This window comes from Antedon bifida, chromosome 9, assembly GCF_963402885.1.
Source record: "Antedon bifida chromosome 9, ecAntBifi1.1, whole genome shotgun sequence".
Taxonomy (NCBI): Eukaryota; Metazoa; Echinodermata; class Crinoidea; order Comatulida; family Antedonidae; genus Antedon; species Antedon bifida.
Genome location: NC_136234.1, coordinates 3,378,126 through 3,403,910, shown reverse-complemented (window position 1 = coordinate 3,403,910; position 25,785 = coordinate 3,378,126). Strand labels below are relative to the sequence as shown.

At 31.7% G+C, this 25,785-nt stretch overlaps 1 protein-coding gene across 4 annotated transcripts in view; it reads left to right on the top strand.

Annotated features, from left to right (window-relative positions):
- LOC144852537 (uncharacterized) overlaps positions 1–24,656 on the top strand; it is a 35,786-nt gene extending 11,130 nt beyond the window's left edge. For 2 of the 4 annotated variants that reach the window (XM_078710413.1, XM_078710412.1), the window contains exons 2-11: positions 9,329–9,497; positions 10,375–10,546; positions 14,398–14,488; positions 16,812–16,921; positions 17,211–17,596; positions 17,810–17,917; positions 18,193–18,280; positions 18,404–18,488; positions 19,832–19,962; positions 20,705–24,656. In XM_078710413.1, the coding sequence (XP_078566539.1) occupies positions 9,329–9,497; positions 10,375–10,546; positions 14,398–14,488; positions 16,812–16,921; positions 17,211–17,596; positions 17,810–17,917; positions 18,193–18,280; positions 18,404–18,488; positions 19,832–19,962; positions 20,705–20,733 (1,369 nt within the window). In that variant the 3' untranslated portion in view covers positions 20,734–24,656. Of the gene's footprint in view, positions 1–6,009; positions 7,176–9,328; positions 9,498–10,374; positions 10,547–14,397; positions 14,489–16,811; positions 16,922–17,210; positions 17,601–17,809; positions 17,918–18,192; positions 18,281–18,403; positions 18,489–19,831; positions 19,963–20,704 lie in introns of those variants that run through there. The other 2 variants (XM_078710411.1, XR_013614302.1) reach the window with 2 other exon arrangements.
- Positions 24,657–25,785: the final 1,129 nt, after the last annotated feature.

The following is a 25,785-nucleotide window of genomic DNA, read 5'->3' as shown; positions in this document are numbered from 1 at the left end:
TGGTTGATTGACTTGGCTGTTTTTCATTGCTTCTGTACTGAAAGGTATCTTGAGTTTTACATAGCTTTTCTATGAGGTTGTTTGTTGAATAAACTAATATATTTTGAAATTTATAAATTGGTAGGTACTACAAAATAGTAGGTTTCTGCCAAAAAGTACTGGGGACAATTTGTTTCCCTCTTCACAATATGGAGACTAAAAACGAGCTGTTTCATGTCTGTAAAAATCTGTTGTGTCAATAGCTTTTTCTTCAATAAAAGATGAAGATTTTTACAAGTGCCATTTTCAACCTCGGTTTAATGTGTTAATTTGTTTGTACTTTCTTATGGAAAATATTGAGGTGTTTGCTAGCATTTCATAGATTTAAAAATGTTGGGAACCACTGATTTGAAAGGAGGAGGGGATTGGGGAATGGGGAGTAGAGGAGGGATGTACACAAAATATACACTACACACAATAAAAATATAAATACTGTAGGTTTGAAAATAACAATATATCATAATTAATACAGCTGTCAAGTACAGTATTTTATTAAATAAATATCACCTTTGAACCAGGAAGTGTTTTGACATATCCTGCACAAGGTGTGGTATGATACAAATATACAGTTACTTTGAGGAAACTATAAATTAATTTTTAGTATTATGTAATAACATTTGGCAAGGTATTGAAAGCAGGATACTGCTAGAAATACAGGGGAAATTTATAGATAATTTTCTGAGAAGGAAATAAATTTAATTTTTAACTTTTAATAATAATATTATTGCAATGTTTTCCAGAAGCATACATTTCCTGGTGGGGGTGGGGTGGAGCAATAAAAAACATGTCCAGAAAACTAAATTTATAAAATGTGTTTTTATAGTTGGTACCACAAATCATTGTCTGTAGTATGAAAGGTTTGAGAAATTTGGCATTGCACTTTATAAATTTGTTTCTTCAGTGCCGTAAAAAAATAATCACAGTACTGAACCCCTCCTTTATGATATCACTATTCACAATATATCCACAAAATATACACAATTGTTGAAATATATATTTTAACCTCACAGCCAACCCTAATTCTGAGGGACACTTTAAATGTTGGGTCCTGAAGGTGTCCCCTTAATAGGATAGTCATATTTCCGGTAAAGCTTTTTTTTCTTGTGTGCTACAATTATAAACTGAAGGTACAATTTCAATTAAGGTATAGTACGGTAGTAATTCTTCATTTATGGTGTTAGAGATCACAGGCACCTGTTCTTGATGACTTCATATAAAATTCATTACCAACTTTATGTAAATAATTAGCATAATTAAGTAGCATGACAAGATTAAGTAATTTAAGATATTACTTAATAACTACAAACATATGTATTCTTATTATTAGTGGTTTAATTTTAGAATCATTGAACTCAGTAATTAGTTGTTTAAATGTTTCAGTATTAACATATGTTATTTACTATTTCATTATTTAATGTTTGTGGTTAAAAAGAGAGCATGTTTTTGATAAAATAATGATTTATAAAGTTGACTCTATTCTGAAAATTATTTATTTTATATTTTCTAGTTTTTAATTATAATAATTAATAGTGTTTTTCATATTTTCTTCTAAAAAATGCAGCCACAAATATTTTGTAGTGCTAATTGTACTACTGTAATAGTAATAAACAAGAATGGTAAAAAATTATCATTTGTTTTTCTTTTCGCAGATGTTTTTATTAAATATTTTCTCACAATTAAAAGGCTTCTGTATAGTTGGGTACGCATACTACTAGATAAGGTCAAGAGATTCATGGTCATATTTTAAGTTGGGTAATTCGCGACGAATATTTCCAGCAGTCGGGTCTGTTCATTAATATCATATCCTTTAATTTCCTCAAAGTTTATTCTTCCTTTCAGTGTATGCTCATCAAATATAGAAATATGTAATAATAATTAAATAAATATATTTATGTACGGTATCAAAAGTTTCTTTTATAAAAACTTTTCTTTTCAAAAAGAAATTATAGAAAGAAGTAAAAATATAAAATATACTAATTATGAAGTAAATGTTTCGTTAAACTGTGTAAATGGATGCATTTGCTTTGTATATGAAACATGAGTGGATAAATGTTTAGAAAGCAAAAACATTAATTATTGTATTGCTTTCATTTTCTATAACATTATACATTTAATGTTATTTCACAATGTTTGCTTTCTTTCTCATTTTTTATAGATTATAGATCTTATTTTTTTCACAATTAAAAATGCTTTAAATATGTAATCATTACAAATTGTAATTAACCATTATTTTTTTTACAGTAATTTAATTACTAAAAATGTCCTTATCTGTAAAAATCTTGTGATAAAAAGTTTGATTCAGAAATTCCCACAGGAAGTGACTTCACTGATCGTGATTAGTCGGCTGTGACATCAACGAACAGAGAGCGTGTAATAGTCACAAAATCGTGTCATATTTTAACGGAACAACAAAACGTGGAACTATGGGAAATATTAGTAGCAGTAATATGATTCAGGAAGATTGGTCATACTGTACATTAGTCGAATCATATTTTTCGCTCCAGTTGTTGTCTCCTAGACTTGAATCATGGCCGTCTCAACGACGAAGAGTCTTTATCAGTTATACAATATCGACCGTGCACCGGATTTATTAAGTGGATACAAGTCATCGTTACGGAACCCCGCTTTCCCGCCCGCCTTCACGTTGGAGCGAAGTCAAAGCTTACCAAGTCTATGGTTGGTGTTTATTGTAGTCGATAGACCTAATGTATATTTAGGATTGGATAAAGATTGATTTATTCAAACATCATTTTAGTAGTCTTTACAAATGTGTCGTAGTACATTAATAGTATGATTTTTGTTGTAAATTTCCTGTGGTATCAACTTTACTAAATAGGGGTTGGTGGTAGTGTTTTGTGTTTTCCCTTGTGCGTTCAATAGGTAGTGATTCCCTAGACAAGAAATTTAAATTGGTAATGTAGCCAAAAAGGCATTTGTCAACATTAGCAACATACATTTATTGTTTATTTATTTGTTTATCTTCAGAGTTTATTAAGAATTCCTTCTTAAGGTATATGAAAATAACTGGAAAACAAATAAGTAATGTACACTAGTTTGATATATATTTAACTGTAAAGGATATTACCAATTATAGACAATTTTAAGATCAAAAGAAACCACAAAATTGTTAACAACCCAAAAGGGAATTCCATGTTTGCTACATTCCTAAATATCCATCTCTATCTGATGCATGATAAAGATTATACCATATATGGTTAACTTAACACATACTTTATTTACACTTTATATGAATTTTGGCTAATATTACCTTAATTATTGTGATAATTGGATACCACAGGAGTGATGGTAATCGTTATGATTGACATGTCTACTCTTAATTGGGACAGGCAATCAATCAAATACGTTTTTCGGAGAATTATTGATTTTGCAAGTGAGCCCTCTATAGTGTCTAAAAATAGTGTTTCAGTACAGTATGTAATATGCAGTACATACTACCGTGATTATACTGATATGTTTTTTTCAGCACATTATTTTTATGCTATCACTGTTAAGGGTTAATATATTATAACCCCAGCTTTGAAATTATATGTACTCACATTTTTGAATAACCAAAAATATTGCATCCAATTTTTATCAACTATAAATAATGAATTAATAATTGATTAATACTATTTTTATAATTTTTGTTGGTGTTTTTTTTTTTGCTTGTAAATATTTTCAATTGTTTTAATTAAAATTTTATATATGATAATAATTTACATCAAATTTTTAAATAAAAAAAATCACTTTCATTGAATGAAACAAACACTTGCAAATGATAATTATGCTAAAAAAGCATTCATGCATGAACAGAAACAAAAATCAACCAAGTTGAACCGAGCCGGCAAGTAACATTATTATGCTGGTTTCATGGCACTGTAAAGAATATGTGATATAGAGCAATACAACTTATAATAATTGGCCTAGAAAAAAGTATAATAATATAGGATTTAGTGTACATCTAGGTACTGTATAATTTATATAGTACCATTTTTCAATTGTTCGTCTCTCGGACCGGCTTGGATGATGCATACTGCTGTGGACGATAACGTTTCCTTAAATATAATGTCGACAGATGATGGATGTGGATCGGTACCAGAACCATGTTTTTGTCAAGATATGTGAGTTTTTAGAATATGATTATATTTTTTTTAGCAAAATGATTTTTTAATCTCCTGTTCATAGTACTGTCATAGTACAGTAGTTAATTTGAAATTAAAGATAAAGAAATTTAGGCTACTACCAGTTATCTTGAATGGGCCAATGTCCATTTCATATGTGATCAGGTTTGTGCATTTACTGTACTTCATTAGGACCGAATCGAGGCGGCCGAACCCCTTTGTCCAGGGGTTTAAAATAATTTTGATAACCAAAATCATTGTAGACTGTCAACACCGGACACCTTTGGGCTACCCAAATATGTTTGTTTTCCGGAAAGTCTGGTATTCGGAATGTGTTTTTAATGGTGAAAATGAATTTTCAAAAAGTCCGGTATTGGGAGAGACTATACTACATTTTTTTACACCAGTAATTTACCATTGGAAACCCAATGAAAATGCCTTGGATAAGTTAGTTTTTCATGGTATGTACGAGATCGTATTAGGCTAAAAAGCGTGACTCATTTGCTCAGCAGTCGTCATTGATTAGTAATATTAACACATTAGATGTTAATTAGTTCACTAGGGAACTACTACTGTCTGCTTCTGCTGCTCTAGGCTTGTCCTTCTATTATGTATTCATAAATTCATAGTCTTTTCTTTTGTCTGACTTTACTGCCTTTGTACTACTGTAACAGTATGTTTGAGAAGTACTGCTTAATATAAAGAAATGATAATTATTGTGTTTGGATATTTCTTCATACTGTAAAGTTCTTTCTACACTATCACACTTTATGTGACCAAATGTGCCCATATGGACATGATGATGTCATATCACTACCATATATGAACACATCACACTTTTTTCGTCAAACTAGTTTGATGGTGTAGACAGAGCTTTAAGAAGGCTTTTTCTGTTGGATAGTGGATTCATTCTTCCCTGAATAAGCGTAGATACAAGGGGAGGCTGGTACCTGGTTAAGCCACCTCTAAATTTGTATACAAAATATAATAAGCAAACAATGGACACTACGATAAGTTCAACACAATTCATTTTACAATTTTTATGCTCTGTTCCTGAATATACCACTGGCAACACCTTGTCCAAAAGCAAATAAATTTTTTTGTATATATAAATTAATATACTGTACCACTGTACAATATTAAAACATAAATACTGAAAATACTGAAAAAAATGTGTACTATTGTGTAGTATAAATTTGATCTCATCTCGTTACTATTATTATTGTACATCATGATATATGAAGTTGCGAGACGCTTTTGTAAATTTTATAATATTGTACATGTTATGATATTATAAATGTTACATATGTCATGATATATTTTGATTAATAAAGAAGTCTAAATCATCCATAGAATTTTTCAGCTGTTAGCAATGACATCATACCTAAAAATAGATATTTGATATGCTCCATATGACATTCCCTTCAATTAATTAAATGAGCCCATGTGTATAAGATATCACCTATTAGTTACTGTTAAGATTTGGCAGATTAGACAAAAGAAAATTGTAATGTAAAATAATGTTAAAAAATGTATATAAAAATTAATAATAAAACCAAGTTCCTATCTACCCTCTTCTGCCCCTCACTTCTACAGTTAGTGATCACTTTTTAGTTGACCGGAGAAGCGCAAAACTCTTTGTTATTAAAAACCTCCTTATATTATGATTTAAAGTGACCACAAAATAACAGAATAGTGGTCTTTATTTAGAAGCATACTGGGGTTTTGGCATCTTTTTAAGTATAAAGTCTAACATTCTTTGAATTTGATAAAACTCATTGTTACCATCCGCAATAATCACTCCTGACATTTATCCCAACACTATTGGTTCACATGTATGTAATAAAATTATTTTGTATCGATACTCATAATCACCCCCGACATCCCCCTGACAATGGTGGTATACTGTTGTCTTCAATTTCTGAATTATACAAATCAACAGCTGAAGATGACGTATCGGGACATAGAGGGAGTGCGAACAGCTGATAGAATAGCAGGTGACGTCACTTATCTTGAGGCGAAGTGTGTGCCAGTAATTATTAAATTACGAGACAGGATCTATGATGACATAAGAACTAATATGGCAACGATGTTGTGACCCCTAGATTGGTTGAACCGCAGGTAAATATTTCAACTTGTGCTCTTCAGTTGATGCTGTATCGTTTGTTAGTACATTTATAAGATGTCTTTTCTACAAGTTAAGCTACAATCTCCGGAAAATAAAGATCGAAATGTTCTGAAAAGATACTCTTCGACAGATAGGGACGACGTTGAACTTATACCGGATGCGACTGACGACAACATCACTAATAAAACCGATAATCAAGATAGCAATTGTTCAGAATTACCGACAGTTGCACATGGAGATTTTGATTTTGCCGCACAACAATCAGAAGTTCAAACAAATTGGAAAAACTTTGATGGTGATACTGAAGATCCATTCAATGATAGTCAAGCTGTACATCAACAGTCGCAATTATACAACGCAAACCCGGAATTTTATTCCCATACGGAACCGATAAATAATCCGTGTAGCAACGTTTACACTTCTCAAAATAATATATACCAAGATATCAACGCTGCGCCACAATATGCAAATTATTTACCTGATATTCATAATAATTATCATCACTATAGTAGACAAAATCCTACTGGAGAAGTTGCCAAGGTAACGAATGTCACACACCAGGAAGTAATAGGTGAGCCATGGAAAGAAAGTCCGGATCATATTGAGGAAACATCGGGAAAAAGACTGTCAGATGGACAAGTAATTAATGTGTGGTTAGATCAGGAAGTTAATAAAAGAGGTGGTGATATTATTAATGCCGTTGATCTATCGGCTTCGTCAAACCAGTTTTACCCACCAGCAGATGTTACAGATCCACAAAGTATAGCAATTATGAGTGAATTAGATGCAGAGAGTATGCAGCAGTCTGACATGGATTTGGATAATACTAGGCTAGAAAATGAAGAAAATGAGGGGGAGGGTGAGACACCAGGCTCATATAATCCAAGGTAATCTATTTATACAGTGTTATGTACAGATACTGGCCTATATAGTTGTGTGATTACTCTAGGGAAATAATTTATTCAAGGTGAAATATGAATTTGATTGTGACCTAGTAGATGATAAAGCATATTGCAGATATTAATATAGTTTATTGTATAGTTTCACTGCAAGACCAGACTTTTCCAGTTTTTAGTTTTAATTTATGTATATGATATGTTTGATTACAATTTTTATATTGATTTACCCATGTTATGATATTAATGTTGTTATGACTTATTGTTTTTTTGTGATGATTTTTTTATTGTTATGTGATAGGCAAGGATATTTTTAAATATTATTTATAGTTTTTTTATAGTAAAATAGGGATTCAAACAAACATAAAGTTCTCTTAATGTTAAATATCAGAATTTAATTTAATATATTGCATTATAAATTCAATAACACTGGTGTTGACTTTGCTATAGATTCATTGTGATTATATTAATATATTAGTGATTGTAAAGTAAATTTTAATATTTTCATCGCCATTATGGGCCTACTAAATGATCATATGAATTATTTATATCTATGAGTACTTTATCTTGTTAATGTACTGTACTGGTTTATTTCCAATATACAGGTAATGACAATACATAAAAATACAATACAGTTTACATATTAAAATGAAAAATGCTCATAATAATGAGTAATTTATATTTTACCATGTGGTAATCAAATGAGCAAGCTCCATCATTGAATTTGTTTGCATTTAAACCAGGGAAATCAACACATCTTCCTTACCTGTACCTCCTAAAATCATGGTACACCATTTAATATATTTCAGTAGGCCCAGACAGGGAGGGGTTTTGTAGTAGGCCCTTAACAGGGTGAAGTTTTTAGTAGGCCCTCAACATGGTGAAGTTTTTAGTAGGCCTAAACAAGCTGGAGTTTTTTTTTATTCTTGCAAATCCCTAGAAGCCCCTTCCTTAATTTAATTACAGAAAACCGGACAGCCCACGGTTTTCTCAAAACTGCTGATAGATTTTAATTCATTGTGGTTTGATGTTTTAATTGCCACTTGGTGACTGACAATGCGCATTAATGTTTTATAGAAGAAATTAAAATCCTGCTTGGACCTGCTGTCGGACTACCCCTTGCTTTGACGGATGTAGTCTAAATACTTACTTTTTAGGAACACTATTATTTTAATTTCTGTTGAAATAATAATTTCATAATTCAGAGTCTCCTCAAAGATTGATATGAATAATAAGAATGGAAACTGTATAGTAATATATTACTTTTGTTCCCATTAGTTTTCGAAACCACTCCTTTTGATAAATAAACTGAAGTATTAATAATGATATGTATTTCTTTGTTAGAAGAGTTTCTTTATGAATATTAATATTAGCATGACAAAGGTTTTTTTTCTGAAGATTGATGGCAAGATTCTGTGTAAAGATTTATGCGTACTTCTGCATACTGTCAAATAATTTTTTAAAATATTAATTATATTTTTAGCATTAAATGAACAATTATTATTGAAGCTACTGGATTAAAAATCTTGAGGTTTAATTTTGTTTGATAAGCAAGGACATTTTTAAATATTATAGTAAAATAAGGAATTTAAACAAACACAAAGTTCTCTTGATGTTAAATATCAGAATTTAATAAAATATTTATAAATCTTACGGATTCAAGACAATTCTGACTTAAATGGTAAAGAGAGTTTGTTTTAGTTAATTAACAACACAGGGGTACAGGACTAGACAGTTCATTGATAAATTGCGTCGGTTGGAACTTGTATATGAGTGAATGGATTCTATTTTCATGCACGTTTATTCAACATTTGCACATGTGAACATAACATTTTAAATTTAATTTTAAAATTTAAAAAGCCTGTCAGGATTTTAACCTAAAACTTGGTTCCTACCAGCGACACAACTTAAGATAAATTTTTTAAAAATAATAAATTAAATAATTGTGTTTGACCCTGTCTGCGTGAAATCAAACCTGCGGTGTTTGCAGCACTGTTGCATCGTCAGTTCCCACTTGTGATTACGCAATACAGCACTTTACATCAATATTTTGTTGCTTTGCGTCACTCGTGAGAACCACGCTTTAGCCTATTAACCACAAAGGTACAACCATTATAATTTTTTCTTTTTATTATCTCTTGCAGTGCAGAGAAATCAATATGTCAATGCCATGCATCGGTGATGGTGTACGATGATGGCAAAAAGAAATGGCAGCCGTCCGGAGGAGTTCAAGGGATGGCCAGAGTACTAATCTACCACCACCAGACAAATCATTCATTCAGGGTGGTTGGAAGATTGATGTCGGATTCTTCAGTAAGTACATCATCTTCTGTATAATAAAGAAATGCAAATTCAGGAACCATGTCAGAATTATTCTACTGCATTTACTGTAACTCAATTTTGAACCTATTATGCATTTTTTTTAGCGAACCATAAACTTCTAGATTGAAAAACTAAACTAAAATCATGCATTTCTGCAGTAGAATAATTTATACATGGTCGCTCTACTCCATGCATTGCATAATATATGAGAATATTGCTACCATATTTGGGCAAATCACATTTATTTTCAAACTGATAGTGTAGACAGAGCTAAGAAAAAAAATTGTTTATTTGTTGTTCCTAGTCAGCATCATGTGTTATAATACTTTATCTTTCAAGAGGTTTCCTTTGATTTCTATAAAGGAAATAAGAATTTCAAATTTGATAGCTCAAAGTATTCAAGATTATGTTATACAGTATTCTTCAAACAAAATAAAAAGTATTTCCTTGTCCCAACAAAGTATAGATATTTATTTGTTTTTTATTTTAAAAAAATGTCATACACATCCAACAGCAAGTACTGTAACTCGCCAATTACAGGATAGATAAACTATTTAATAATTTATCGTGATTATAAGTCTCATTTGAGGCTTAGGGAGTGGAGTTGAAGGAGTCGTGAGTTGCAACCCTGGCACTAAGTCAGGATTGAACCCCGGACCTTGGGATTGGAAGGCAAGCATGTTAACCACCAAGCTACAGCTCCACCAATATGTTTGTACTATGTACTTTTCTCTATCGGAGTTAATCTTTGCTGTCCATCAAAGTTACGTTGCATTACATTGCCGTTTACCTTGCTCCACGAAAGTGAATAAAACAAAAAATAAACATTAATATTGTCATTATTACATAATTTGCTTGAATATTTCAGGTTGTGATTAACTGTTCAATTGTCAAAGGCCTTAAATACAACCAAGCCACACCTATCTTCCATCAGTGGCGCGACAGCCGACAAGTTTACGGACTTAATTTCCAAAGCGCAGAAGATGCGGACAGTTTTGCCAAAGCTATGAAGACCTCATTAGATATGCTAAATGTATCAGGTGAGTTCAATCCTAAATTGATTTTACACAGTCTAATAATAATTTAGATTATACCCCCTATTAAGCGCAAATATTTGGGTCCACTGAGTATGGATTTTCCATATTGCTTCTCATCATTTCACAGTAAACTGTCCCTTGAATATGAGTGTTCTCTGGATAATGTTTTTTTTTCCTCTGCAATTCAATCGCATGATACAACTAAGTTCAAATTTGAAAATTGAATTTCCAGGAGAATAGTATAGGTATCTTAAAATAGTTTTTTTAGCTTGCCACACAATAAACAGATATTCATATGAGATCTCTTTGTTTATTTCAATCCCAAGTTATATTTATTAATTCTCAGTTACAACATACCTAAGAAGCCTGGCATTGCTATTATTAATCATACCTCTAAGGTATATACTCTGAAATACGCAATGATACCACAAAAATATGCCAGTAAAAACTTTGAAATATTTCAAACATGTTCTCCTTTGTTTTACATGATTGGTCAATGTCCAAAGTTCATTGACCTCTAGCAACATAAATAGATGTTGAAATTAAGAATGAAGAGATTATAATTGGATAATCAAGACTGTTTTCTTCACCTTTACGTTATTCTATAAATCATTCTATTTTTGATATTTAGTCCCTCAGAAACTAAAAAAGTACACTGTACTTTACCAAAGGATTTTAATAGAGTAAATACTTAGTTGTTTTATGTTTTATAGTCTATACACACTCTGGCCAATAATCGCTCTGATTAGGCTTTTTGTACGTGTTGTGTCAAATAGTCATTCTGAGCAAGAGGACATGTTTATGAGCATGCCCAGAATGATTTTCTGACGTGACAGTTGTGTAGTCGCTTGGTGTGAACGAAAGATATAGGGACTAGTAGGATATTGAATACGATTTATTGGCAATTTAAATATGAAGATTTATACAGTAGTTTACTGTATCTTTAATATTTAGTTTTAAATTAGGTTACATTTTAACCATTACTTTGCTGAGATTTAACTACGGGGCGCCATTATGTGCAACGAATAAATAGTTAGCACAGGAGGGAATTTTATGAATCTACCAATGAGTTGACACGTCAATTTCATAGTTGCTGAATCTATTTAAGTTTTCACCTCTAGCAATGATATGCCAAACTTCCAGCCGTGCATTCATACTTCTCAGAACACATCACATGACCATCACCGTCATCACTCATCTTCACGACCTCACATAAATTTGACCCCAGCACGGCAGTCTCTGTGGCTATGATGTAATGCTCCCAATATATCCAAGTGAATTCTTGTCATAAGCAGGCTGTTTGGAATCTAGACCGGTAGAGTAGGTGGCAGTTTGTACAGTAAATGCCAACACTGACATTGTATCATAATTCACTTTCTAACATTTTGGATTTAAGATGAGGCGGACTAACTATTGTATATCATTAGGTAAGTCGTAGAGTTAGCAGCAGGACTACATTTTAATAATTAAACCAAGTTAAACCGTAAAATTTATTCAGTTAATAATAATACAGTTTAGTATTGTTTTCATACTTTGTTTACGTTTTTAGATCAGTTTAAGTCAGTTTACAGTTAGGCCTAGTTATAGTTAGTTAGTTTAAGTTAGTTAGTTCAGTTCATTTAGTTTAGTATAGTTAGTTAGTTTAAAGTTTAATCAAAGTACAGTAAAGTGGTTTTAGTTAGGTTGGTTTAGTTAGTTAGTTAGGTTGGTTTAGTTAAATGAGTTTTAGTTAAATTAGTTTTAGTTAATAATTTGTGTAGTTAAAGTATAGAAGTTGGTTTAAGATAGTTTAGTAAAGTTATTATACCTATCGGAGGTACATCAGACTTGCGACACAGAGTAAATAGATCATATGCGTCACTTGTGTATGTTATAACTCTGATAATTTCGATCACCTTAACACCGCTCTATGCACGCTTAAAACTCTGTGCATGTGAACATAGCAATATACTGTAGTAATTACTACAGTAAGAATAGTGTAGGTTTATTTACATACACAGGCCATAGTATTTATAGTCTTCTGGTAATGTCCATATATAGAAAGGCCTGTGGCCATTCTCTAAAAATAGTCTTAACATCTTAAATTACTGTGGTTTACTATTCTTATTAACCATCAATTTATTTTGCTTCGCTAAATTTGTGTGAATTTAAATCAAACTAACTGTATTTACTTTTAATTTAATTATCTAATGGACTGCTCATTATTTTTCCCAACATTGTCTTTCACTATGATCTCTCTTCTTTATTGCAATTTGTAGCCTTAAAACATGTGTAATTTAAAAATGTTTTAATTTTTCACATACAGATTTAGTAGGTGAACTGATTTAATTATTATTACAGACTTAAAATTCATTATTTTCCTAATTAGTCAAGTTGATGTGTTATCTCAATTGAATGTGTTGACGAATAAAGAATGTTGGGTAGTACAGACACACAAATTGATGATAGATAAAACCACAAACATCACCACTTTATTCTGATGTTTTGTTGGTTTTCTCCCCTTACGATGGTGATGTTGCAGATCACAACTATCTGACAAAATGTATACTCAATCTGAAGTTTAAATTGAAATATTCAATATCTTTGTCAACAATTTTAATATTAAATTGCAAATGCGAAATTAATTATGTATTTTTGTAACGATGTACATATTTTTGACAAGTTGACATAAAATAAAATGGCTATAAAACTGCAATGTCTCAGAATTTATAAAATATTAAAGATATTAGTCTTTGAGTCAGGAACAAATGTCGTTGTTCACAAATTGTATAGTAAAATAATGAATAAAAGATGTTTCTGGGTGAACACGGCTGTACTCTATATTCTGTCTAAATAAATCATCCATAGAAGTCAGAATAAATGTCTATAGTCAACTCTCCCAATACCGGACTTTGTGGAAACCGGAAACTCTCCCAAAACCAGACTTTTCTTGAGATCCAAAAGGTCCCAAATTCATTTTTACTATTTAAAAACACATTCCAAATACCAGACTTTCCAGAAAACTGCTTTTAGCAGTGGTGGCTTTTTACAGGGGTGGCTTTTTTCCTACTTTCGACAAATTAAGCCAGCCCAAAGTTGTCCGGTATTGGGAGAGTTGACTCTATCATGTGGTGATGTTAGAATGATTCCACCACCAAACTAATTCTGAAGACCAACTAGATCTTCGTCTATATACTGTAATAGTTGTTTTAATTGGTTGCTAGGAAGCTTTCATTCTTCATGATGCACCACTCAAAAACGCAGTTTGTACTGTATTTCAAAAATTGTTGGCAATCTTTTGGTACATCTATATATATTTTCTAAAATTGGCAGCCATGAGGTCAATCTCTTCTTGCTTTCCGTTTTATAAAAACTTGTTGCTATACATTCTTTCCAAAATAACCCACAGTAAATTACAGTAACCTGAACTAGTTGGTGATCATATTGAAAAATTTGTGTCGCCAAATGCTATGGAACATTTAGTATAGCTTCCCCCAAAGATTTAGTAGTTATTTATTTCATATTGCTGTTTTTTCTGTCTTTATTAAAGTTGGTAAAACGTTTAAATAGCCATTTACCAAATTCAAATACAGGATATTACAAAATGTTTCCTCTAGATATAGATATTTTAGGAGATCATTTATATCATTGTTATCATAATTGTTCATAATTTCCAATTTTCTGTCATCAAATTTATCGGTAGACATATAATCTTTCTTGTATGTATATTACATTACGTGATTAAATAATCATGTTGTGAAGGAATTATTTTAATCCATTTTGCAGTTTCAAAGTCTTGAATATGGACATATTGTATGGTCACTTTCAGTGGTCATCTGGTTCTGGTCATTACCTGATTTTTGTTTTGTTTTTAGCTCGTCCGCCACCTGCCCATGCACCAGTTCCGCCTCCCAGTCAACCACAACCACAGAGACAGAACGGACCAGTGGCCAATGACATAACAAGGTAACAGATTTTTTACCCAATCAGAAGGAGGACAAAAATTATGTTAATATCTTGACATAACTAAAATAAAAAAAAAGAAATAATTTCATATTTTTCTCCACTGTTATTATTTGAAACTGCATTCATAAAAAAGATTACATGCTCTTGAAAACAAAACAACAATAATAATATTAAATATGACATAAAAAGCATCGAGTAACAATTTAAATTAAAAAGATGCAGGAAAAAATGTCTACAATAAAATATTCTAAAAATTATGTAATAAAAATTTTTTTAGAAAACAATAAAATGACATTTTACTGTAAACATTTAAAAATTGCAAAATATATAAGATTGTACTAAAATTTTAAAATTGCGGTTTAAACATTGCTAAAGGCATGCTTTTGTATTAATGTCTCCAGGCCTTTAGAACACATTTGTAATATTTAAAATATTATGCTAATATACATAGTCACATGACATACAGAGATTAATGGAGGGTGATATTATAGTCGCGAAGCAGCAGACAGTCTCTCGAGATTCATGTTCATTTATGACAACTGAGTAACTCGTAGCCGTAGCATCGCAATTTTACGACGCACGATTCATAAAAAAATGAAGCTATTGCTGTAAGTTGGGTGAGGTTATTCAGTCGTTCGCATGTGCTCATTTGTTAAGGATGGAAGAAGAACAGTAAGTAGTTTGTGTCTTGTAATGATGTTCTGATTTTTACAATGTGAGAAGTTCAACTTGCCGATAAATCCTTTGCTTATAGCTCGACAAACGCAGTATACATTTTGTACAAATGTACTGAATTTCAATTAGAACTGCATGAATAAATTTTTGCAGATAATAATAATAATATTTTTTTAAACATCTGGCGTGGGTTTACCACGTTGATATCAGGAATAAATTATATTGAAGTTGTGCCGTTGTTATTGTAAAATTAAATTTTCATTCTGCATTGTAAAAATGTCAAATTGACATTTTTAACATAAAAATATAATAAAATATATAAAATGTTTTATGTATCGAACAAAAAATTAATATTATTAAATACTCACATTTTTAAATGTATATAATCATAATAATATTTTTCTCAAAACACAAAATACTTTAACAAATGGCATGCATAATTTTACAAAATGTAAGACTTTTATTCAATTAAAAGTATATACTGTAGTATTAGTAATTGTCAAGCTTCTATTCAATTTTTAGTTTTAGAATTAAAGAATATTAAAACCCTATAATTAATGAACTTTTAGTTTTACCATCATTTTCGTTAAGTAGAATATATACAGTTTATTTATACTTCTTAATTCATAAAGGTTCTTTGAAGTTTTCTATTTCCTCATTCCAACGTGAGAACAGAATACATTCAATTGTTAAACAGGAAAATGCAATTGAAAGGCATAATCCTAACAAACTTCCTTCTTCAAATATACAAATGTATTTAAATAATAATTACAGTTCCTTATTTTAGTTAATTTATTACTAATGTTATTCTTGTTGTTCTTAACAGTCCATCCTGCTGTTTAAACAAGCTGTGATAACGCTCCATAATTAATTTTTATATATTGATTTTAAAGGTGTTTAAGATATAAATCAACTACTGTTAGTAAATATAGCTAGATTTATAGTGCCAGGGGAACTTTAATAAGATGAGTTGTTTAATTTCAAGATCTTATAATTGTGGAGAAGCATACTTGTAGCTTTGTGGTTAAAATGCTTGACTACCAATCCCAAGATCCCTGGTCCAAATCCTGTTCTAGTCTCAAAGACTCTTTTTATTTGTAATATCTTATCTTTGTATTGTGAATATTAAAACTGAGACATATTATATACGGCTTTACCATGTTGAAACACCGGTGATCTAGTAAAGCGACGTTGGGCCTGGATGGGAGACCATCTGGGAATAGCGGGTGCTGTATACAGAGCTGGGGTCCCATTAGGCATTTGAAATCAGTACTGCTGACTCTTATGGCAGCCCCTGCATCTAGTATCTTCCTCAGACCTCTGGTCAAGGTGGGCACTGAACTAGAGAACCCTTGATCAATGTTAGGCCCAATCAAGGTGCTTTAAACAGTCCTGGCATTGTTTGTATCAAACCTGTTAGTGGCGGTAATTATCGCTGTTGGTTTCGATTGAATAAAATAAAAATAAAATAAAAATATTATCTTTAATTGACAATGCACCTAAAAAATTGAACAAATAGAACTTGTTAAATGTTACTCGAACGGTGGAGAATATATGACAGGTTTTAGTTTTGTATTATACTTTACAGAATGTATGTAGCCCAAAATTATAAATTTAATTTATGAATTATTTTCTCTTTTTTTTACAGGCAATACGATCAACAAAGGCAACAACAACAAGCACGGCAGTATAACCCACAAAGAAATTCAGGCGAACCAGATCCCCAGAATGTGGTCAACGGATACACTGCTAATAAAGGTCCTTATGATAAATATTCTCCATTTTTAGTTTCAACGATTTTTGGGCAGAATGGTTTTGTTATTGTGCTGAAGTCTACATTTTTCCTTTTAAATCTTTTTTTATTTGGTTTATCCAGTTTTCTTTTGGTCTTCCTTGTGGTCTTTTTAATCTACCAAATCTCAACCACTTATCAGTGCATTGTGTTACAAGAGTAATATTTAGCCAAACCACATAAAACTGATCATTCCAGCGCATGTCAATGCAATGGAAATCATTTATTAATTTCTGTTTCTTTTATATTATGTAGTGCCAACTAAGCCAGATTCAGCTCCAGTTTCAATAAGTTCAGTGACAATGGTTCCATCTGGTCCACCAGCTCCTCCAACATCAGCACCTCCAGCTCCACCCGCACCCCCTGCTCCACCAGCCCCTCCACCTGTACCAACAGGATTACCCCTAGCAGCACCCCCAACAGCCCCTCCTGCTGCACCTCCTGCTCCATCACCTAGTGGTGCTCCTCCACCACCACCACCACCGCCAGTCGGTGGTCCTCCAGCTGCCCCTCCACCACCTGGTGCTCCACCCCCACCAGGCGGTGCACCCCCTCCTCCACCAGGACCACCACCAGCTGCTTCTGGAGGAGGTGGAATGTCTTTGATGGAACAAATTGCCAGTGCAAAGCTCAAAAAAGCAGTAAGTATTTTGTTAAGTTAAAGTTATTGAACCGATCCAAGTATAAACTACTTACTCTAATTTATGTATTATTTATTGTAACTAACCCCTACTCGTCTCGAAAGATGTACTAGAGTCTTTAAAGTGCACATGCGCTAGATGTGTACACTGGACTTACGGTTTATAGTCCTTATCATATTGGTTCTCTGATATCATCATTTTCTTTTCTCTTAGGAGGCAGCTGCGAATGAGCCACCAAAAAAGCCAGCAGGTGGGGGCGGTATAGGCAATATGATGTCAGACTTGCAAGCTAAACTTGCACTTCGACGGCAGCAACAAGATGTAAGTAAATATGTGTTCAGAGCTCCTGACTTTGACACAGGTTTATAGGTTCACGACGACCGATCGATATCGATTGACCTGACCAAGGTTGGTCCTTGGTGGTTGCAAGTTGCTCCCTTGTTGCTCAAGCCTGGCTGGGTTGATAGCTAAACCAGTGGTAGTCACTATTTAACCACTACAACTGTGTTTGTAACAGATCATTATACTTTTGTTATTATTATTCATGAACCCAGCATTGAGAACTGAGCATTATACAATAATATCAATTTCTTTAGGGTGGATCATCTACTCCAGCTGCGGCAGCTCCACCAGCTACAGCAGATAAAACAGTTAGAAATGCAGCACCAGCACCAGCAACGACAGGTAAACATTTCATTTACAAAGTCTTTTTGACACTAGGTCATTTAAGAGATGTTGATATTACAGTAGAACCCTCCTTTGGTTTGATGTTATGTATACTAATTATTCTCTCTTATTATTTTACAGATACGAAAAAGCCATGGGAGAGGAATAACAAATTTGGAACAAAGGAGCCTTGTAGCACACCCCCATCATCTTCTCCTAAAATTGGGTAAGTAAATGAATGGTAATCAGGTCAGTATAACACCAACACCAACCAACAATTTTTAGTAAGCATACCTTATCCTAAAAGCAACTTTTAGCAAGTAGGCCTTTATTGAACAAAAATGCTGGTAAACAATAGTACTGTAGGCCTACAGAATGCTGTACCTGGCTATCAACCTCATATAGCCTTGTCTCTGTGCACAACTGGTTATGTATGCAGTATGTTTATAAGGGCAAAGGTGTATTTCACTTATTTTTTTAATGATATCATTGTTCTTCCTTTGTACTTTCTTAAAAACTCTCTTCTCTGCTATCAGAAAGGGATTATATTGTGTGGTTGATGTGAGGTAAGCTTTATGTCCACTTAGATGCTTCAACTTGTTAGTGGTGTCAAACATATTAGCATCGGCCATGTGGTTAGACCAGAGAATTAGTTTAAAAGCAGTGGTGTGTTGAAAAAAGGAGTGCTTGGCATCTCAAAAGGGATAGAAAGTGGTATAAGCATATAAATTAAAAACCAAAGTTGTTCATCAACATCAACAAATTGATTATGATCTGCTACCTACTGTACCCCAACCTTAACCACACATCACTCTGTTTCTGTTTTTAAAAAATCCTTATTACCAAAGTGCTAGATCCATTGCTGGAAACTATTTTGCCAAATATTATAAACAGTGGCTGCAGTGGCTTATCAATAATAATGACCAAGTTTGATTTGCAAACTCATTACTGTATTGGTTGAGCTTGTCACCTATACGAAAGTATGTGACATATTGACAATAATGGCTTGAAAAAGAGATTGTAATGAAGTGTATAGAATATATTACTAAGCAGACATATTTGGCCTTCACCCCTACCACAGAGATAAAGCTATCTTGCTAGAGAAGGTATTAGAGTGTGATGGCTTTTGGTAAATTATTACATTTGCTTCTATTCTTGCAATATTTACTTGTGCTTTGTTTTTGTGCTTACAAGAGAATCTAACAACAGGACACTGAGCTCGCCTTGCCAAGATAGGAACGTGTAACAGTCCTTTGATTTTATGTCTGGCTGCGACAAATACCAACAGTGTACATATTCTCCGTGGTGTGCTTTGTCTCTTAAAGGGGCGTGGAACTGATCCTGTCACAGCCACAGATAAACCCTTTGATCTCCGGAGCTCAGCATCCTTGGTTCAATGAGATTATTATTATGATGATGATGTTTCCTCAGATGGGAAATAACAACATAATTGACACTTAAAGCAAAAAAGTAGTACAAATGAACAATGTTCTCTACCGTGCGTCCTAAACATTTCTGTCTTGAACTAAATATATTAGTACTTAATTTTTATTATTTTATTTTATTCAGACGAAAGTCATCGATAAGCGGGGCAGCTGGTCTGTCAAACGGATTGAATGGAGATTTAGAAAAATTAAAAACGGAGATTGTTAGCGAGATGAAAAAGGAAATTCAGAAAGTGAAAGAAGAAATTATTGAAGGTAAAATGTGTATCCTAATTACTCCCACCTCTACACAACTAAAGCCCCTGTGGTCTAATGGTAGGATGTCTGCTTATTAAGCAGAAGGTTCTGGGTTCAAATCTCATCAGATGTCTTTTTCTCATTCTCAAATTTCCTCATCTTCATCATTTATAAATCAATTAGTTATTGTTATTCATTCATTTATTCAATCTTTTATTTCGGAATCTCTGGTCCATAGAAAGTAATATTATGTATAAATTAACAAAAAAATAAACTCTACTGACTAATTACTACAAGACAACGAACTCTCAACTAAGGATGGCATTCCTCACCAATTAATTTGAAGCTAAGGTGGTTCCACCCTGTGAGGCGCCTCTGTGTAATATATTATACTAATATATATATATATATAAATAAACACAGTAGGCAAAGAACATTAATTCTAAACCGCCCGGTGATATACTGAAATTTAATTAATTAATTGGAAACGATAAAGATGAGGAAATCTGTGAGAATGAGAAATATATATAAAAAGATAGAAAGATAAAAATAGCAAGTTCCCATCTTTCTATCTTTTTTTGTCTTTTGGTGTTATTCTTTCTGTTTTGATGTTTTTATTTGGTGTTTTTATTACGAATGTAATGGGGAGCTGAGTCTTACATTTTATATTTATTATGTGACAATAAAGTATATCTATGTCTATATATTAAATTTGTTTTTAAATATAAAAAATGTTAATATACTTTGTTTCTTATTACAGTTATCAGGCAAGAGTTGAGCAAGCGATAAGAAGATGAAATCAAAATATACAGAGAGTATTAACCACCAATCAACATGTTTTCCATTGGTCATGTGATTACTGGATGCCTTATAATATAATAGATATAATCATTCCTCCTTAATTGGTAAAACTTTGGGGTTTACGGTTTGTTTTTTGGGGATAAAATAAACATGGAACAAGTCTAGTTTTTTTGTAAATATGACTGAGAATAGAAAGACTCTTTTTTGTGTCTTTTCGAACTGAACCAGTGTCGACTGCCAGATTGTAATTGAGTGAAAATCCATAATGGAATTAAAAGTAACTCGTACAATTTAGATTTATTGTAAATATCATTTAGATATAACGTTTTTTCAAAAAAAATTTAAATTTTTAATGGATGGGTGGTGAATATTTTGAAGACGAGTTCCATAGCTTTAAGCATATCCTCCTAAAATAATAATATTGATTGATAATTCAAATTTAATTATAAACAGTTTTTTACATCCATTTCTGACCAGATTGGTGATACTTTCTTAAGTGAAAACGCCCCGAATATTTTTTTTTTCTTTCTTCGTCCAACGTATTTGGTATTGCAGCAAGCATTTGTATTTTCTTATTCCATATAAAAACTTTTTTCTTTCTATTCTAAATTATTTATTGTGAGATTTTGTTTTTTTACTATTTTGCAATAAAAATTAATTAATCGTAATGAATTTTTAGTTAAACCAATTTAATCATTTGAAATTTCAACGCAAAATTCAATTGAAATACAAAAAAAAAACATGCAAAATGTTAAATATAAATGCTTATTACGCTGATTTTCTATTCTGCTAGCATTTATGTGCACATTGGAAATGTATATCAGACTATTAAATGCAAATATTACCAATATAGTTTGTTGTCTTCCAATTGTGGTAAATATTAATTTGTTTCTCTGATTATAATTACAATTTTTACAATTGGTATTTAATATAATTAAATTTTGTTAAATGTTTAAATTAATTTTTAATTTTTTTGTGATTTGTCTGGGTTTTAAAAAAGCAACTCTCTTTTCTATTTTACCGTATATCTTTATTGTAATTGTAAACATTATATGGCTTTAGTTATGCACTGTATTTGATGGAATCCCTCTTACTACTGTGAAATGTTTCATTTAATTAAATTTACAGTATATTTATTGGGACCAAGTAAATAGATAAAACAGGTGAATTTGTTTTTTTTAATTTTTTTATTGTTGTTTCCATGGGTAATTCCCAAAAACAATTCAATAATTTATAACAATTTTGATTTGTAATTTCAGTAGAACCCCTATTAAAGGGACACCTTGAGGACCACATGTCCTCCCCTAATAGGGGGTCCAAAAAGAGGGGTTCTACTGTAGTTTGGTGGTAACACATTAAAATATACATCCACCCTGTAAGTTTAGATGTTTGGATGTCAAAATAGTTTAAACAACAGCAAGCTTCTTTATAAATGTTTAATGAAAAACACCAAAGAATAAAGTTAATAATTGCATATTTTTCCTATTAAAGAAAAATATGTTTTATTTCATTTTAAAGAAATAAAATAATAAAATACCGCTTATGGTATATATCTATTAAGTAATTATCAGGCATAGCGATCCAGTTGAACTCATTATATTTTTATTTCCCGATAAAATGCTGTCTATAGCGGGTATAAGGCAAAACTAATGGAATAGCGGAGACCTGTTTATTAATTATAATAGTAGGTATCATTCAATAATAATAGTCGAGGTAGTTAATGTTTTTAAATATTATTGCGCAATCATTCACTTTGTCATTACGATGGATAGCGGCCTTCTAAAGATACACAGAACTTTTCGCAGGTATAAAAGTGTGTTTAGATGGTGATTAACGAATCAGATTGCATAATAAATAATTTTTACTAGCCAATCAGATTGTCTAATACATAATTTTGCTAACCAATCAAATCATTGATGCAAATCAAGCTAGTGAAATACTTAAATAAAATTAAATTTGCTGTAAAAACAGTATAACTAATTATTTTCAGTAATAATATTTCCAGTTAATATACATTTTTTCATATATTTATTAAAATATTTGTTTGCCTTAAGTAAGTCTAATTATCATTACATATATAAAAAGTTTTCAAAATGCTTTAAATTTAATATACCAATACTGTAGTTAAATTCTTGGAGCAATCTAAGGCTTTGTCTACACTATCAAACTAATTTGACAAAAAAAAGTGTGAAGTGCCCAAATATGGTAGTGATGTACCCAAATATAGAAGTGATATGACATCATCATTTCCATATCACATTACATTTAATTAAAAACATTACACATCACATTTTTTTGTCACATAAAGTTTGATAGTGTAAAAAAGGCTTAATTTACGTTTATTTTGAATAATATGAAGTATGTACACTTTATGAATCTGGTAGAATATTGTGCGAACAAATAAAAAAAAAATCAAAGAAATTTATTAAATAAAAGAATTTTCTATCAGTGAAGATAACATGTTTTTTTTTACATAAATGAAATGTATGTAGAAAAGTAATTTGTTTAATATTTGATTCTGAATATTGTAAAATATACTATTTTGTATGAAATGAATACATGTTCTCTAACCATTAATATTGTATTTTTATGTATAAGTTAAAAACTATTTTATTCTGTTAGATATTATATTATTTTTAATACTTATTGTCAATTAGTAAGCATAGATTAATATGAAATTATCATTTATTATAATCTTTTTTTTTTTATTGATTGAAAGCATTTGTGATTTAGTCACGTTGTTCAAATTTTCTAGTATAATATTCATTTCTGCACCATAGGTTTTCTTGCAGCCTAACCATACTTTTCAATGTAGTTGTTATAGCCATGTTTTTCTCTGTTCGCAATTCGGTGATTAAGATTCACTGTGGCCATCATCACCAATCGCACTTAAGTTAAATATTTTCCTTACATAAAGTATTTCACTTATGTTGACTTTGATTTCAGGATTTCACTTTTAGCCAAGCGCCAGTAAGGCAAAAGGCACACCACAATAAAGACGACCGGACACGTAAGACTCAAGTAGAATAAGATCTTTATTCGTCAAAACCAAATATCTCAACAATAACATAACAACCAGCGGCCATGAAATGTGAGTCAATCCAGATAGGGGGCGCTAGACTGGCAAAGATAATGTTTAAATTGTATTGGTGTTTACCTAAGTGTGAATGGTGAAGATGGCTACTTGCTCTTTTAAGCCCTCCACTAATTTTGTGGGTTATGTGGGTGACAATCCCTAGGTGTTAGACCACACCCCAAATTTGACCTACTGTAATTACATTAGAGGGTTGGGCATGTACCCGCCCAAGTATAGTAAATGTAACTATTCTACAAACTATACAGATGTTTTCTATGGGACCTTGGGGGTGATCATATTTTTTTTTCTGAGGGTTGAGCTTGTAAGATTTAATCATAAGGTACCGCACGGAGAGTCCAATAAAACCCTTTGTTATAAAACAGTTGCCATAATTTACACCGGAAGGTTCGTTCTGAAACAAATCATGAAAGGAAACCATCTGAATTAGAAAGATTTTAGTTATGGTTGAGTACCTTTTGACTTTGAGATAACTTTTTATACACTAATACATCGTTGTAGTATTATATTGTCATAGCGCCCTCTTCCAATAAAGACTGGAAGAAAAATATGAACACCCATCTATTATGTTGGCAGTGGTGGGATCAGGTTTTCAGAGAGAGGGCGCTATAACACTATTTAATAAGCGTTAATAAATCATTGTTTGTAATAATACATTTCATAGTTATATATTTCAATTGCACTGTTCAAATATGCACTTTATAAACTTAAAGATTTCATGCTGGGGGCTTATTTGTATAAGTGCAGTACTTAATTTGAAAAGGTTCATTTCTGTGTCAATTTGTACCATACGCAATAAATTTTTGCCAGAATAGTACTTTTTTTCCTAATGTTTCATTACTTATGTAAATTTCTTGATTGATGTGGTTTTCTTTAAAATGTATTGTCCCCCAAAAACATGAAAAATGAAGATTAATAAAATCAGACTTTAAATAGGCCATTTTGCAGTTTTAATATTCACTTCTGTAAAAAAAATAATATTTCACTTATAAAAAGACAAAAGAAACGTTTAATTTTAACCAAAACCCATTGTCTGACAGACAATCTAAGTATCTTTGGCTTAAAATTCTTTTTTTTTCAGGTAAATAATTTTTGGATAATTATTTATGTGACATTAGAATAGCATATTAAAAAAAATTGGAAAAAAAATAATTTTTAGGGGACAATATACCTTTAATGTTTTAATATCTGTTACACAGTATGTGTGGTTATCTTGGTACTGTAATAATCAGTTATATATGTGTATGATGTATTCTAATTCAAAACTAATCTTCTATGTACACCCCACTTACTAATGATCGGGTCACAACTGCTGTGAGGTTAAATAGCAGAATTTTGTGGTCGTGGATGCAAGACAACAATCGTCCAAATTCCTAGTCCCTACCCACATCCTAGTTTTGCATTTAAGGGTGTGACTCAGTTGAGTGTGTACTTGTGTACAATTCAATTGTATTCCCAGTTTCCTGGACTTTCTGCATTCTCACGCCTGAAAAGGATCAAAGTACACTGATCGACATTTTGAGAAACTCAACAGTTCTTTTCAAAACTATACACATGGTATACCGCAAACTCTATACCAACCATTCCATTGTGTTTACTTTCTTGTATATTATGTGCTATTAAACATTTATTTTCAACTAGTAATTATTCTAAACTCCCCCCTGTGACAATTAACAGATATTTTGTATTGTAGCGCAAAAAGCTTTAAAGAGCATGGCTTGTTAGGCATAATAAGTGAGAGCAATCAACCGGAACAATCATGCAATTCAAACAAAGAAGCATGGGCCAACAAAAGACACACTCAATCATATGCTTAGCAAAGGCAAACAAAATCAATGTTTTTATACCATAATATTCACACTTACTTCAGGTTACACAGTGCTGCTATAGACATGAAATAATATCAGTAATTTATGTCAATTAAAAACATAATTGCATCATAGCCG